Raw genomic sequence first — 17,872 nt, forward strand, 5'->3', positions numbered from 1 at the left:
AGCCTCATTTAATTTCCTAATTACATATTGACTTACTTACGAAATAACTTTTCAAAGGTTGGTGGTGTGACGTATTTGTAAACAAGTATGTACTTGAGCCTTGAACATATTCCCAGGTCAGAAAATACCACCATCGCCTGAATGTACTTTTGGATGTATTATCTGTAGGGAATCTAGTTGTCATTTCTATGAAAAATAGAAGGATCAGTTTCACTCTGTGTTTACAGGCATGTGTACCGATATGTGAATAAAGTAGGAGATAATCTGCCATTTAGAAATGTGTGTGTGTGTGTGTGTGAGAGTATGTGTTTAAACATTATTCAAATTTATTGCTGTGAAAGGGTGGTTCCTTTCAACATTCCCCAGGCAGATGAAGCTCATTGATAATACTATTAGAAACAAAAATAGTATAGCTTTTATTATTATTAATTACTATTAATTTGCTGAGAAAATCTTCCAAATAGACCCCCGTTTTTATTTGTGATGATGCAATGATATAACATATAGGCCAATTCCATGTCTTAAGAAAATGCAGCAGATACATTTTGCATTGTTATTCAAGCTAGATTTATATTTATGGATTATCTATATATTCTTGTATGTTATCCTAAGGCAATGAGTTCTGTAGATATATGCCATTTATTCTAATGTCTTTAGGAAGGTACATTTTTATTTGCATAGCCCTATCTCTTCTCGATGCCATAATTTTAATAAAATGGATCGGCTGAAAATGATTGCCCTAAGCTATAGTGCATTACTGTTTGGCAGAGGGATTGTTGCTGTATGGGGGAAAAATGGGATTTGAATCGCATCAGTTCTGTTTGCATCCAACTTGCAAAATGCATGGAATTTTTAACAAAATAGGGAAGATTATAGATGTGCTGTCTTTTCAACTCACTCTACAAATGTCTACAATTTAGCCTGCTGCAAAGATAGTAAGAAAGCAATCACCGAAATGTTCCATTGGAATAGTGTGTTGTTCTGGTCAAGTACCCCAGACACGTCTGCAAGAAGAATGAAGTCTGACTTGTATCTGCACACTAGTTTTGTCTTTCACATTAAGATCTATGTTTTATGGATTTGCTCCAAGACAAAAAAAGAAAGAAGCAGTTCTCACTGTGGGAGTCCTTACTACTTCTTTATCTCTTCCTTTTCTTCCTTTCTCTTATTTTCAGGCTATCTCTTTTCATATCAGAAGTCTAACTGAGGGAACTGAAGTATCATTCTCTGTCTCAGGCATTTCCTTTTGTTCGGGTTGAAACCCCGTAATCACACCTGTGAGGAGTGATGGACAGGGAGGGGAACAGATTGAAGTTGTCAAAAGGGAAACAAGAAATAGATGATGAAACTTACCAAGTGGTTGAATCTCTCCCCACCACCCTCATCTTCCAAAAATTTCATTTATAAATAGTGGAATAAAGGTTATTCTCGCCTTTTGGAGACAGGACATTTTCTGTATCATTCCAGATATAACATTGAATATTTTCTGGTTGAAAATGGATTTGCCAGTCAGCTGGGGTCTCAAGAATCCGTACGAGTAGCATATGTTTTCAAATAACTGTCTTTGGCCCGCAGGTACGATTCTGGTGGATAACATGCTGATCAAAGGGACTGCTGGAGGACCAGACCCCACCATCGAACTTTCCCTAAAGGACAACGTGGATTTCTGGGTGTTGCTGGACCCTGTTAAGCAAATGCTCTTCCTGAACAGCACGGGCAGAGTTCTGGATAGAGACGTTAGTGACTCTTTTCTCCTTTGTCCTGTCACAAGTTATTGTGGTATGAATAGCTGCATGTGTTTGTTCATAGGGCAACAAACTTTCTTTGTAGAATTTGACATGATTTTCTGTGCTTATCAACAAAAAACATTTTTTTTAACTCCCGGAAGGAAGAATAAGGAGGGAAGGGGCATCTGTGCCTGAGAGAGCTGTTGTATTTTCCCTGACATCCAGGAACAAGTTGAGGGTGGAGTGCCCCGACCACGGGATGGTGGGTCTGCGAGAGTAGGAGAAGCAGGGCGAGGGTCTGGCAGCGCAGCGTGGGGGCTCAAGGATGCAGTGTGTTGGGCGAGGGTCTGGCAGCGCAGCGTGGGGGCTCAAGGACGCAGTGTGTTGGGCGAGGGTCTGGCAGCGCAGCGTGGGGGCTCAAGGACGCAGTGTGTTGGGCTGGACCCAGAAGGTGCTCTCACAAGGAGCAAGCGTGTGTTGAGCGATGAGTGTGTGGCGGTGTGCTTCTTGAGCTGGAAAGACATTAAGAGAAGGGGAAGGCGAGTTTCCTGGTACCGTGCCAGTCCAGCGGTGGCACATGACCAGGTATGAAGGCAGCATAACCTAGGTATTCTGTTATGAAGAACAGCTAAATGACCAAAGTTGTTGAATGTCTCACTTCTGAAGAAGTTGAAAGACTTGAGTAGATTTATGTGGTTTTCCAAAGTCACTCTGTTGTTACTTCTTTGCATTCCAGCCTTCAGTGCAGAGAAGCCTCTGAGAGAGAAAGAGAGAGAGAGAGAGTGGGGGGACCAAGGGGGCTGGTTATAACAGCAATTGTACAGGACCTTGGGAGTACATCCCAACATGCCTACTTCCAAATTTCCAGGTTATGAAGTCCAAATGTCAGACATTCAGCTTGGTGAACCTGAGTCTCTCAGATTTATGATCCACTTTACAGTGCGGTGTGGGGTGGAGGACCCCTCATTCATTTCACATCTAAAATTCAGAGTCTCTCAGAGCTTTGTGGTGAGGTGGGCAGGGCAGAGGACTCTCCCACCAGGATGGGCTGTCTTTGTCCTCTTGGGGGGCTGCAGTGCCACTGATGGAACTGTGGTCACGGATGGGGAAGCTGGGCAGGGTGGAGAGGAGGGGTGGGACTGTCAGGGTCCACGTAGGGGAAGAAGTCCGCCTCGATGCTGCCCCACCGCCCCCCACTCACTGTGTCCTTCCATCACAGCACATTCTTTCTACCCCACACTTCACAATTCAGACTGGGCACCTAGAAGGTGTAAAATGGAAAAAGGACAGTTGCTGTCTTTGTTTAATTTATCTTATATGTCTTCAGTTTTGTGAGAGCAGTCTGGATAACGGCCCAGTCTGGCATGCTGCAAGAATGCCCCCAGCTGCATTACCTGCAGGCATCCTGTACTGGCCATAATTAGGGACATTCATATCCAAGTCCCATGCATTTCATAATGCAACCTGCTAGCAGAATTAGAGAATATTTCTCTCTTTTAGACCACTGTTATTTTATATCCTTTCCTTTTCTTAACTTAATAGATAATTATAATTTACTGTTTTGCTGGAAAATCATTGTCTTTTGAGAACATTTTTGTTTCATTTCATATGAAAAGCACAAGTTCTTAGTCTGAATTATGAGTAGAGAGCAAGGATATCCTTCAGTATAAATAAACTGTGTTCTGTGTCTCCAACCTAAAACATTATTTTAATTACTTACCAAAAATTATCTTTACTTTGAAAGATAAGTATCTGCTTCCCTCGTATTATTTTTTTTTATTTCTGATAAGGGCAGCATTTATTGGACATAAGCAAAACTGAAACAGTACCATGGGAATACACTTAACATGGTTTGACTTGAAGGTAATAACTACAAAAATATGCATAAGTATCACTTAAAGAATCATCTGGGCTGTTTTTTTTTTAAACACAATAATCAAAACTAATTTCCTTCTACTTAAAATGTCCATTTCAATTAGGAATGTTGTGGTCTAGTTAAACTTGCCAAGATATTTTGTAGATTAAACTGTAGTCAGTGGACACCTACCTGAATTGTCTAAAGATGCTGTAGACAAGGACATCTAAAGGATATCAGTTGTGAAGTGAATATTGTAGAGGAGAATCTATAAATAAAAAGCCAAACACAGGCTCACATATGTGCAGGATATCGAGTTGGCAAACACAGTCGTTGAGATCACCGGAAGACAGTACTAAAGAGATGATGAGAGTTCATATGAGCTCAAGGCAAGACTCAACTAGACACAGAATGCACCTAAAATATAGTAGCTTTCAGAGTTTGCTGATTACAGATGCTTTGCAGAATCATTGGATTTTAGAGGTGGAAGGAATCTTAAAGTTTTGCTAATTTTTTTTCATATATCTACTATGTGATACATTTAGACATAGCCAGTCTAAAATTTAGCACTTGTCTATGGGGAAATGAGAACAGTAAAGCAATGGGGGTGATTTTTTATCTGTCTCCATAGCTAGGTGTACTCATCCTATTCTGATATGATGCCCTTTTGCATGTTTTTCATTTTATGCAGTCTTGTAGATGATAGATGGCTTTTGCTTTATAAAAGTCTTTCTTTAAAAAAAAAAAAGTCTTTCTTAAAGACATAAAAGGTTATCTATCTTCTGTTAGCTTTCCATGATTTTTGTTTGCTTGCTGTTTTGTTGTGTATCGTTGTTGTTGTATATTTTGCTAGCCTGCTGTTCTCATGTACTCTTTTTAGGTGGAGAATGTCTAAGTCCACTTAGCTAATTACCTAAGAAGCCATGCTGCTGAATAGTTGGGTTTTGGTGTCAGGGAATTCCTCTTGGATAAATGTGTGAGCTGGCTTTAAGCAAAGAGTTACAAGTCTAAGTATAAACACAGTGAAAGGAGTAGCATAGAAGTCAGAACCATAAGAAGAATAGGAGTGGTGTGGACTTGCTAGCCGGCAAAGGGGGCCATCGAGCTAGAGTGACAATAAAAGTGGAAAAAACAGTTTGATGTCAAGGAACTGCCAAATCACTATAACATATCAGGAATGAATTGCATCATTAAGAAATACTTGGAGGCTCACCTAATTGCTTTTTACCACTACTAAATTTCCACAAATCAAGGAAATAATGGTACTAGGCTGAAATCTGCTCTTTGAATGATGGATTTGTTGGTCAGTCTTCATTTTGGGGAGGGGGAGCACTTGGTCGGGAATCTGATCAAATCAATGGACTCATTTCCCAAGAAAAAGTTTATTTGCTCATGAATAAATTAGGTGCCTTCAAATTCAAGAGTTTGCCTAACTACGAAGGTTACAAAGACCCCACGGTACAGATCTTGCCTTGGATAAAGTATTGTCTTACTTTCCTTACTCCCAAATTGTTAGAGAATCTTACATCTCAAAATCAGGAATTGTAAAGGGAACCAAGAGAAGGAATGATTATTTACTGCGTTTGTACTCTTATATCCTGTCCAACTGGAGTAACTTGCTCTAGTCTTAATGCTTTCCCTACGTATCTTCCTAGCTATTAGATGTCTGCCACATTTCCCTTAATAGAAAGTGATCGCCATGTGCCTCAGAAAAAATAAATCTCAGTGTAACCTCTTGCTTCAGTGCAGTTTACCATGTCCTACATTAACCTTTGAAATTTTTAAAATTCTTATGAATTGCTCACTCTGATGCCACAGTGCTTTCAGGGCTTTATTCATCCGTCTAAAGGCTTTTATTCTGAAAATTCTTCACCCAGCACCCGTCTGTTTTATGTGAAGCATAGACTGTTGCTACTAGGAGAGGAGCACGGAAAATCAGTGTGTTTAGTCCAAATCTAATCACAACTGGAAATTTTAATTTTAATTATAAAATAATACATGCCTATGGTGCACATATCAGAAAATAAAAAGCACATGTACAAACATTGCTTTTCCATCTAAAGAAAGTATTTAATATTTATCCTGCTGTGTATTTTTTCAAGCTATATGTGTGTGTGTGTGTGTGTGTGTATACATATATATATATATATATATGTATATATATAGGCATGTGTCTTTATATCATACTGTATATAATGCATTCAGCCTGCTTTTTAAAATTATTTATTTATTTTAAAGAGAGAGAGAGAGAGAGAGAGAGAGAGAGAGCATGGAGGGGAGGCGCAGAGGGAGAAGGAGAGAGAGAATCTCAAGCAGACTCCCTGATGAGTGCAGAGCTCAGTGTGGGGCTCAGACTCAGGACCTCAAGATCACAACCTTAGTTGAAACCAAGAGTTGGACCCTCAACTGACTGAGCCACCAGGTGCCCCCTTTTCAGCCTGCTTGTTTAATGTGATTTGTAATATACATCCTTCTTTGTGAATGAATGTATATATAATTGTTTTTAATGGCTGCATAGCATTTTACTGGATGAATAAATTGAGATTATTTTTCAAAACAATCTCCTATTTTGGACATCAAGTCATTTTGCAGTTCTTGATGGTTCTCTTTTCCTGTGGTGTCTTTGTCTAGCTTTGGTATCAGGGTAATGCGTCCACATACAATGAGTTTAGAAGAGTTCCTTCTGTTTTTGGAAGAGTTTGAGAAGGATTGGTATTCATTCAAATGTTTGGTAGGACGGACCAGTGAAGCCATCTGGTCCTGGACTTCTCTTTGTTGGGAGTTTTTTGATGACTGATATTATCTCCTTGCTAGTAATCATTCTGTTCAGATTTTCTGTTTCTTCATGATTCAGTTCTGTTAGGTTTGTGTTTCTAGGAATCTGTCCGTTTCTTGCAGTCTTGTCTAGTTTGTTGACATGTAATTATTCATAGTAGTCTCTTATGATCCTCTGTATTTCTGAGGTATCAGATGTGATATCTCCTTCTTGTTTCTAATTGTATTTATCTGAGTTCGCTCTCTCTCTTTTTTTTTTCTTGCTGTGTCCAGCTAAGGGTTGGCCAATTTTGTTAATCTTTTCAAAGAAAGCTTTTAGTTTTGTTGACCTTTTCTGTTATCTCTCTTATTCTCTATTCCATTTATTTTTGGTCCAATATTTGTTATTTTCACTCTGGTACTAACTTTGGGTTTCATTTGTTCTTTTTCTAGCTCGTTGAGGTGTAAAGTTAGATTATTTGAGATTTTTCTGATCTCTTGATGAAGACATTTATCCCTATGAATGTCCCTTTTAGAACTCCTTTTCCTACATCTTCTAAATTGAGTATGTTATATTTCAATTTTCAGTTGCCTCATGGTATTCTTTTAATTTCTCTTTTTATTCTTTCTTTGGCCCATTGGTTGGTTGTTCGGTAGCATGTAGTTTAATCTCCAGGTATTTGTGAATTTTCCAGTTTTCTTCTTACAATTGATTTCTGGTTTCATACCATTGTGGTTGGAAAAGACACTTGATATGATTTCAACATTCTTTAATTTATTAAGGCTTTCTTTGTGGCCTACCATATGATTGGTCATGGAGAATATTCCATGGGTACTTCAGAAGAAGTATATTCTGCTGCTTTTGAATAGAATGTTCTGTATGGGTATCTAAGTCCATCTGGTCTAATGTGTTGTTCAAGGCCGATGTTTCCTTATTGATTTTCTGTCTGAATGATCTATGTGTTGATGTAAGTGGGGCATTAAAGTCCTCCAATATTATCGTATTGCTGTCTGTCTCTGCCCTTAGGTCTGTTAATATTTACTTTATATATTTATGTGCCCCTATGTTATGTGCATAAATGTTTACAAATATTATGCCCTCTCATTGGGTGACCTCTTTATCATTATGTAATGTCTTTGTTTCTTATTACAGTCTGTGTTTTAGAATCTCTTTCTTTTTTTCTGATATAAGTATACCTACCTCTGCATTCTCTTAGTTTCCTGACATACAGCTCTTTAAGTGGTTGCCAACATTCTTTGAGTTGTTCATTTTATGAATATAATGAATCATAACAAAAAATGTGAATGCTCTGAATAGCAAAACAGAGCCAATAATCAGGGTTTGACCCTAATAACAGCTGCAAAAACTCCATATTATTGTCACCAGGGTAGAATTTATTTTAGTACTTCTTAGGGGAAAATTGCTCTGGAAATGTTTTGTGAGTGGAATTTTTTCCACTGTGCTTTTCAAATACAATGATGCTTTTCTAAGTGTCTTAGCCCATTTGGGCTGCTATGATGAAATACCACAGACTGGATGGCTTAGAAACAACAGAAATTTATTTCTTTTAGTTCCAGAGGCTGAGTGTATGAAACCAGCAAGGTCGGGGGAGGGTCCTCTCCAGGTTGCAGACTTCTTATACTCTCACATGGTGGAAAAGGACCAGGATGCCCTCTGAGGCCTCTTTTATAAGGGTGTTAATCTCATCACCTAATCACCTGATTCATGTTGTTAAAGAAGAATAAGAAGTAGAGGATGAAACTCACCAGGTGTTAGAATTTCTGCCTCTTACCCTCATCTCCCCAAGATATATTTTATAAGTAGCATAACAAAAGGATATTTGCCTTTTTGAAGCAGTACATTTTTAAATCATGCCTGAAGTTGAATGTTTTCTGCATTGAAACATATGTGCCAGTCAGCTGAAGGCCCTTACCTCCTAATACCATCTTACTGGGCATTAGGATTTCCACATGTGAATTTTAAAGGGACAGAACATTCAGACCATTGCATAGGAATATTCTGATTTTACTCAAAGTCCTTTGGCTTATAAGGAAGGCACAAAAATGCCTCCAGATGAGCTCAAGTCAATGGGTGAAGAGTATGAAGAATATCAACATCGTAGAAATGAAAAATATTTCAATTTTAGCAATATTGCAAATTTATCAGGGACAGAGGAAACTACCTGTTCTTGGACCACGTGATCTCTAATCTCTGCATTTCTCTGTGTATGTGTTGAGTTTTCTTCTTCCCACAAATCAGGTTATTTTGTGTACTTATAATTTTTCCACCCATTTCTTTGGCTGTATGTAGCTTTGGCTCTTATTGATTTCCACCCCATTTCACCGGCTCCCTGTAAGCTTTTAATGCAGACTGACCACAGGCACTGTGTCTTGTCTAATTGATGAGAGAGAGCACCTCATTACTCACCAGCTTGACTCAAAGACAGGGAGAAGGGCTTGTCCACATGGTAGATCCATGTTCATTTCCACCTGTTCTTTCTTCAGTGGTTGGGGAAAGTGTGTTTCCCACAGAAGGAATTCTAAATCATGTTTTCTGTACTTTGTTCATTGAGGCCATAAACTACCTCTTAGTGGAAACATTCAAACAGTTATTGCTGCATAGAACTAAATGAAAATTTAATGTAAACAAATATTTTTAAGATTCAATGTTAATAAGTAAAATAACAAATAATCTTTATGGAAATTTCTGGGGATTAAAATAAAATGTAAAGCTTCTCAAGCTTCCAATATTTGCATTTAACTAGAAAACTTCTATATGACAGTGTATATATAGGAGCTTTTGACAATTTTCAAGCTTAGTCCATAAGTCTTGCCCTGATGGTCATTATTTTTGTATTCCCTATTTTTATTTCTATTTACTGAAGTTTCATAGATTTCCTTCGGGAAAAGAGAAAGGCAGAGAGAGAGAATGTGAAGGTGTAAAATGAAGAGTTATGAATGATAAAACAACCAAAATATGTTGTCTGGCATGTAAAGTAGGTCTCAGTAGTAAAGGAGCATCACATGAGATGTTTGAAATCCAAATGAGTGTCTCACTTGACCAGTATCCCCTCGTCACTATGGAGCATGGGACAGTAATGGTCATAATGATATTGATAATTAAAACAATAATAGAAAGAAAAATATGATTCTGGCATAGTCCTATTACACTTATCAAAAAACTCTGGGCAAACTTTCTAAAGCTTTGAACAGAGAGAAATCATGTTCATGGAAATCCCAAACATCTTACCTTCTCGTCTTCCAGACCCTAAGTTAGTAGCTGCACATTGCACTTTGACTCTTGGCCCCCGGCCAGTGTCCGTGTCACCACCGAGCTGCCCACGTTCCCTTCCATGGCCTGCTGGCCTCCACGGCCAACAGCATAGCTGCACTATGAGCCTCTCAGTCCTCGCTTGGACTTTGGGCTAATCTCCTAATAGTCCTCTCACCTTATGTCATGATTCAACCTGTTGTACATTCAGTGCCCCACACACATTTCTGATCTTGTCAGTAGATGCCTTCTCATTGTGATCAGGCCTTCCCTGGTCCTCTTTTATTATTTTTATTATTTTTTAAAGATTTATTTATTTGAGAGAGAGAGAGAGTGGGTAGAGAGGCAGAGGGAGGGAAACTCAAGCAGACTCTGTGCTGAGCACAGAGACCGACATGGGGCTTGATCCCACGACCCTGAGATCAGACCTGAGCTGAAACCAAGAGTGGAGGCTTCACCGTCTGCACCAGCCAGGGATCCCCTCCCTGGTACCCTTTTAAATCTATCAGAAACTACCTTTACCCTCAGCCATCAGTTGAATGTCATCTACTACCAAGAAATGCCTTAAATGCCACTCTCTATGTAAAAGATTTCTTCATGTTACACTGGTATGTAGTTTCTTGCTCTAAACTCTAAAACCTTCAAAACTTCTTGACTTGCTTTATATTTATATTCATGTCATACCAGTTTTATGGGATTTGCTTACCTCACAAGGACTACATGTTAATCCCAAACCACACTGAATTTTGAATTTAATAAATACAACTAAATAGACCAAATGTCCTTAATAGTTGCTTATGAAAAATTTCTCTAAATATTACATTATCCTAATTATGTTTTCAAACTAGTACTTTCTTCTTTAGGCAACTTATGTCAATACACCATTTATTATGAAACTTTAATTTGTGAGGGACACTCATAATTTGGCCAGCCATTTCCTTTAAGTTTGTTTCATTATTTAAAACTAATTTCTACAACATGCGGTATCTTACTTCCTTTCACTGTCTTCTGCTTGATTTGTGAAATAATGAAGATTTTTCATTTTGTAAAGGTAGTAAGTACATAGGAAGACAAATCATGACAAAATCCTTTCATTCCTGTGAGGATTGAGTAAAGTTGGCCTTTGCTTTAGGAAAAATAAAATCAAGTCTTATACGGGTTGGCTAAAAATTTGTTCTCTCTTTAAACCAGAAGGCCTCCAAACAACATGATTTCTTGAGAAAACTCAGTTCCCCTTGGATTAAAGATGAAAGCTATAATCAGCACTGTTCACATCAGTGAATTTCTTATAAAAACCTTACTTTGCATGTTAAATCCTTTTTTTTAAGATTTTTATTTATTTATTTGACAGAGAGAGAGACAGCGAGAGACAGAACACAAGCAGGGGGAGTGGGAGAGGGAGAAGCAGGCTCCCCGCCGAGCAGGGAGCCCGATGCAGGACTCCATCCCAGGACCCTGGGATCCTGACCTGAGCCGAAGGCAGACGCTTAACCGACTGAGCCACCCAGGCGCCCATGCATGTTAAATCCTAAGTGACTGTCTGAAAAACTCATAATAAAATTTTTAATTTTTGTCTTCTTTCAAATTACAAAATTCTTACATATTCGTTGGAAAATTTTCTTTCCTTACTTTCTACTTTCAGACATACTCTTCAGAGATAACGTCCATCTACTATTGGTATATATCATTTCAAAACCTTATGAAACCATATCAATACCTAAGCATATCGAGACCCATACCCACATGTAGGCTAACATACTTATATGCATTCAGATATTATGTTAAACATTCATTTTTAAAGTGGGAGAGTAGTTGACATGTCTAAGTATATATGAAAGGTAGTTGTTTTAAGTAATTAGCCCAAAACAATTTATACACAGGTTTTTTTTTTTTCTTCTTCTTTATGTATGAAGCAATGTAAGAGAATTAGGGAAGATAAAATTGACAGGACTTATTTTTGCCACCAGGTATGAAAGATAACCCAAAATTTCCCTATCAGATTCCTAAGCATTTTGTAGTCCCTAAACTCTCACTGACTTGTAGAACTGCACTTGATATATTTATGACCTTCTTATACAGCAGAATAGAATCCATTCCAAGGCAAGATTATAATGTGTGTTATATATGAGCTGCAGGGAATTTGAGCCTTCAACGAGATCCATTATGGTTGGAATTTATTGTAAGCTAAGGCCTATCCACGCTACTCACAGTTGCATAGGGAGCTAGAGCTGAGAGCGGCCAGATTTCCAAGTGACCTGGTTATGTCTAATTTATGGGCATGTCGCAGGACTACATAGGAGCTCAGTGCCCAGTCCATCTGACTCCCTTCTTGCAAAGATTGTGACCTCTCTTTCTCAGAGCTCCCATGCTCCCACTCAGTATAGCGCTAGAAGTTGAGGGGAAATGCTTTTATAGGTGTCTTGTAATATTTAGAAGATAAATAACTTTAGAAGAACTTACTTCATCTGACTTCTAAGGGGTGTGAAGGGCTAACAGTACAAGTGTTTGGTTTTTTGTTTTATTTTGTTTTTTGTATTCATGCTGGTTTTGGGGGGGAGTTGTGGGTTTTTTTGTTGTTTGTTTTGTTTTGTTTTTTGTATTTGTGGTGGTTTTTTTGGGGGTTGGGGGGTTGTGTTTTTTGGTTGTTTTGTTTTGTCTTGTTTTACTTTATAATTGAAATATGCAGGACTTTCCTTAAAAATCTATTAAGGAAAACATTTTCAAACTCATGGTAAAAATAGAGAGACCTAATCTTTTTAAATGATCTTTTTGCCTCAAGGTTGCAAATTTTCAGTGATGGGCTTGCTTTATACGATAGTCCATTCTATTCTGTGCTGCTCTGGATTAATATAAACTCTCTACTTATATTGAAGAAAAAAAAAGCTTTGTGATATTTTTTATTCATTGTTGTTATTTCTGCTCTCTGCAATGAATAAGTTAATAGATCTTCTCAAAATAACCATTCAGATGTCTGGTGCATCTTGCAGTTTTTGGCTTAAATATCCCCAGTTTTTATCACACTTACTCAAGGTGTTCAGACTTCACGTACTGTCTGCCCATAAAATGGTGCTAAATATAGTCCACCTATCATTGCATCTGATATTATTAAGGAATATAAAGTTTGTATTACGGCCCCAGCAGTCCATTTACAGTGTTGGTGTGCAAACCCATCTTTTACTCATCAAAATGTCACAATTATGTTTTCACGTTAATGTTTGTAGCCATTTATTATTGTACATGGGTAATTAAGGGTTTTTTTTCTGTCCTGATACCAATGAGGTGAATTAAATTTATTATTGTAAAAATATATCATTATATAACCTGGCATTCTGACTTATTAAAATGATTTTGAATGTTGCCTTTCATCATTAAATGTATGATATATTGTTCTGAGCTTTGTGACATTCATAGATTTTTAATGCCTTCATTTATGTCAGTAATTAAAAGGGAAATGGGGTATATATTAGAACACAGAGCTATATGACCCTTCACCAGATACCTTCCTGCATATGTTAATGATTCTTAAATTTATTCTCTCTAGGTACATTTATTCAGTCCGGTACAAATAAATTAAAGTTACCTTTTCTTTCCTGGCTGTAAAAATTACCTTGAGATTCAGCAAAGTTTGCTTCAGTTTAGATATAGTCTCTACAGCATTCTCCTCACTTAGAAATGCGGCATGTGACATTTTTAATGAACTTATCTTAGCCTCCGGGGATCATTGCTGTGTCCTTAAATCGGTTTCAATCCAAATATTTAATAAGTTATTTCATAATCCAAGATTATCAGTTTGTATTTTATAAATTCCATGTATTTTGCTTTCTTGGGAATTTAACTTTTTATTAATAAAAAAATCACATCTGTGGGAATTTAACTTTTTATAAATAAAAAAATCACATCTGCTAGGTGTGCCTGGCATAGGGTAACCTTGGGTGATACTTACAGTGATCCTATCATATTGGTGTTTTTATCCCTATTTGTAGAGAGGCGTAAGCTAAGCACTGAGAGATTTTGCTCCAAGTGTATGGTTAGTAGGTCACCATAACTGGCCAGAAGCCACGTAGTCTGACGTGAGGAGTGCACGATTATCTACTCAGGCACAGTATGGTTACTGGGCAGACAGCCTTTGTCATGACAACACCACACGCCAGGCTTCATGGACCTCCAAGCCAGTGAAGGGAGGTGGACTGAAATCAATATGTTAAATGAGTAATATGCCAAGAGGCAGGGGAGAAATGCAATAAAGAAAAATAAACAGTGAGGGGAGAAGTTGGAAGGAGAGAGCCGACTGGGGACCTTGTCTTTCAGACGAGTGGCCAGAAGACGTCATTCTGATAAAAGGATGTCTTTAGAGGGAAAATTTTGGAAGCTTGAAGAAGATTTAAAAACCGCAAGGGAATATTTTGTAGCATTAAACACTTTGACTCACAGGTCAAAGAGATGTAGTTTTGCATCCCAATTCTGAAACCTTGTGGCTGTGTGACCTGAGTTACTAAGTGCCCTTTGGAAGACACTTTTCATCTTCAGAAATTTATCATTAAAAAGGGGGCAAGTGGGCACATATTTATGTACAGATTATTTATTGAAATATGGTTTATAATGATAAAAATGGACAGCATAGAACATCTTATTATCATTTGTACTAAGACAAATTATGCTATAGACTCATAATGGAGTAACATTAAATCATGTGATACAGCATCATAGTTCATACCAAATACTGTAATAAATCTGTATTTACAAACACGGGATGATTCACCGTGTGTGTGTGTGTGTGTGTGTGTGTGTGTGTGTGTGTGTATAATAGGTGTATATTTAGAGAAAGGAAGATTAGCAAATAAGCATTTAAATGTCTAGAACAGTTAAGTTTGGTTGGATTGTGAACAGATTCTTCTTCTGATTACATTTTAATTTTTATCGGCTATAAACCTATATTTTAGCAAAAGTGTAAATGAGCACACATATTGTGCAGCCCCTCTTCCCCAAGGATTTTATCATTAACACATCGTTTTTATGGATTGCAAGTTCATATCATTTTTTTTTTCACCTTCTGGAGTGACAGACTCCATTCTTTCCCTCCATCTCTGCACTACTTCTGTGATTGTGCTCATCACCGATCCTCTGGTGGTCCACATGCTTGCTGAGATCCTATGTTCAGAGACACAAATAAATTAAACAGTGAAATAATCACAGATGCCTTCTCTTGTCCTTAAAAGGGGGAAAATGGATCAATTTTTATAGATTATTCTTATTCTAAAATAAACAAGCATAGAATATTTTATGAAACAGGTGGGCTTTGACCGTTAAGTGAGAAGCTTCTGTTTCAGTGCTTTTCTTAACAAAAAAATGCAACTTCTGTAATTGCAGCCCCCGATGAACATACACTCCATCGTGGTGCAAGTCCAGTGCATCAACAAGAAGGTGGGCACTGTGATCTACCATGAAGTTCGAATCGTGGTGAGGGACAGGAATGACAACTCACCCACGTTCAAACACGAGAACTACTATGCCACCGTGAATGAGGTTGGTTTCCAGCCCCTCTTCCTTTGTGCCCTTCTTATTGATCTGTGTAGCTCTCTGGATATTGTGCATGCCTTGAAGTGATGCTCCACAATAATAGGGTTAGCTGTTGAGAAATATAACCAAAAAATAAACAAAACATTTTAGGGACTAGTGCTTCAGAAGACATAAGATCTGGGTGACGTCTGGTAAGATCTCAGGAATTCATTTTGCTATGGGCAAAATCTGATTTGCTTCTAATAATGACCAAAATATTGGTATTTGTGATCGTCTTGGACAATTTCATGCCCAAATCCACATATATGCTTACTGAGGCTAAAAAGAAGCTATTTATTTTCATCGTAACTTGTTGAACTGATTGTTTTCCAATCTCTGAGGTGGTAGCAGGAATTAAATACTGGAAGAGAATATCTGAGATTTTTTTAATTTAAAGTTATTTCCTTTTATTTTTAGTTATTTTTTTAAAGATTTTGTTTATTTGAGAGAGAGAGTGTGAGAGAGCACAAGAGTGGGGGGCAGAGGGAGAGGGAGAAACAAGCTCCCCACTGAGCAGGGAGCCCAGTGCAGGACTTGATCTCAGGACCCTGAGATCATGACCTGAGCCGAAGGCAGATGCTTAACCAACTGAATCACCCAGGTGCCCCAAGTTATTTCCTTAATTTTAAAATCAAGTTCTAGTATATACAAATATTTAAATATAAGTCACAACTCAATTCTTATGCTGATTAAATAATTTTTAAAAAATTTAAGTATCACTGCTTTCATTAGAACGTGCTTTTTTATTGTTTTTCTTTCTTTTGTTTTTCCCTTTGAGCCAAAATCCATGGGCCAAGAAGGCCTTTTATGTTATTAAAACAACAATAAAAACAAAAGAAAACAAAAACAAAAACAAAACAAAAACCCAGTGGTCACTCTGCTAATTTTTTGTTATTCCGCTAAGAAAATATTTCTAATGTATCTCTGGTATCAAAAGCTATTATGCATACTTTAGACACATAAAAAATGAACCACATTTTTAATAGTCCATATTTTAGCAGATTATTTTTACCTCCCAGATGTTTTTTTTTTTTAAACTTAAAAACTATATGCCTGCTTTATAGGAGGAATATGTGCTTGGGGCATTATACACAGCATTGGGCCTTTAACCTTTACACACTTGCTTTTTCAAATGATTTAAAATGTATCTTATTTATCTCAACATTCTTCTATTTAAAAAATTGAAGAAATGATGTTTCTTATAACATAAGCTTTTGTAGATTGAATTACTAAAAAAAAAAAAAAAACAAAAATTCTTCCTTTAAGGTTCATGGGACAAGCTTACTGGTCAAAGTTAACTTTTTTGAGCTGCTTTTATTTAACAGGTTTCTGCTAAAACAGATGCTAATTAATGTAATTAACCGTGTTACATGATTATTTTAGCATCTGAAATAGACTCTTTGAACGGGATTTTGCTTTGTTGTGTGAGTGCTGACTTCATCTGTGATTAAGGTGGTAACCCGATGAATTATCTCAGGCAGCAGATCTCATAGTAAAACCCACTCTTGCACCTCCTTTAACAGTTCCTGGAGCCCCATCTTTAATTCCTTTTTTGTGAAGAAATTTACAATGTTCAGTTTGAGTCTCAGAGTGCCCCGTGTGATCTGACTACTTCTGCTCCCCCACCACCAACCTTCTCAGCCCCTTGCTGAAAAATAACCTTTTCAAGTACTGTTTTAAACTGATCACTCCCCTATTCAGAAATTGGGTAAAATTTCTCATTATTTTCTGGAAAAAGGTCATCTGTCTCCACTGGCTGACTTTCAAGGCCTTCCATAATCTGACCTTTCCTCCGTGTGTTTTTAGTATGAGGTTCTCTCTGTTACTGCCTAACTGTCCAGCTTAATTTCCGCACGTCTCCCAAACATTTCCATTTCTAGGGCTACGCTGACACCATGCATTGTACTTATAACCAGACCCTCCCTACCTTTCAAGTCTCCCATTTTTATTCATCTTTTCAAGCTTCACTCAAGACCGATTTCCATGTCCTATTTCCAAAGTCATCCCTGACTGCTCATGGTCACTGATGGTCGGTCCATCCAGACTCTTAACTTCTACAGCCTCTGCATAAATGTCAATTGGAGTGATACAAATTTACAGAAAAGTTAAACCTTTTATCTTAAACGTTATTTGTTGAAGCCCAGGTCTCTTTGCAAAGCTACCCATATAGGGTTCTCTCTCACACATTTCCCTAAAGTCCACAGAGGCGATCCTCCCACAGGGATTTGATGGCTGTCCCTTCCGTGGTTTGATCTGAGAACATGTGTAATCGATGGTCATACCCCCCCATTTGGTTTTGCTCAGACTCTTTTATATGTAATTGCTTGGAAAGAACCAAAAGTTTCTTTAAACCATGATATAATCACAAGAAAAAACATGAGATTTAGCTATTTTTCTCATCCTTCAGTTATTTGAGTAGATCATCCATAGGTCTTAGTGTAATTGGCTTGTATGTGTGTGTCTCTACACACACACACACACACACACACACTACAATTATGTGCACATATATGTACATGTGTATATTTTCACTCATATATATCATATAATCCTGCACATATATAAATATAAATATATGTGATTTTATATACACACACATATGCTGCAATTATGTGCACATATATGTACATGTGTGTGTATATTTTCACTCATTATATATATAAATCCTGCATAAATACAAATATAAATATATATGATTTTATATATACA

The 17,872-nt window shown here is 37.4% G+C and overlaps 1 protein-coding gene across 1 annotated transcript in view; it reads left to right on the forward strand.

Annotated features, from left to right (window-relative positions):
* PCDH15 (protocadherin related 15) overlaps positions 1-17,872 on the forward strand; it is a 1,645,434-nt gene that overhangs the window by 1,086,773 nt on the left and 540,789 nt on the right. Inside the window, exons 6-7 of the mRNA XM_073878941.1 lie at positions 1,576-1,736; positions 14,975-15,130. Of these exons, the coding sequence (XP_073735042.1) occupies positions 1,576-1,736; positions 14,975-15,130 (317 nt within the window). The remainder of the gene's footprint in view (positions 1-1,575; positions 1,737-14,974; positions 15,131-17,872) is intronic.

This window comes from Callorhinus ursinus, unplaced genomic scaffold (genome assembly GCF_003265705.2).
Source record: "Callorhinus ursinus isolate GAN/ISIS: 27379988/994484 unplaced genomic scaffold, GSC_fseal_2.0 scaffold32, whole genome shotgun sequence".
Lineage (NCBI taxonomy): Eukaryota > Metazoa > Chordata > Mammalia > Carnivora > Otariidae > Callorhinus > Callorhinus ursinus.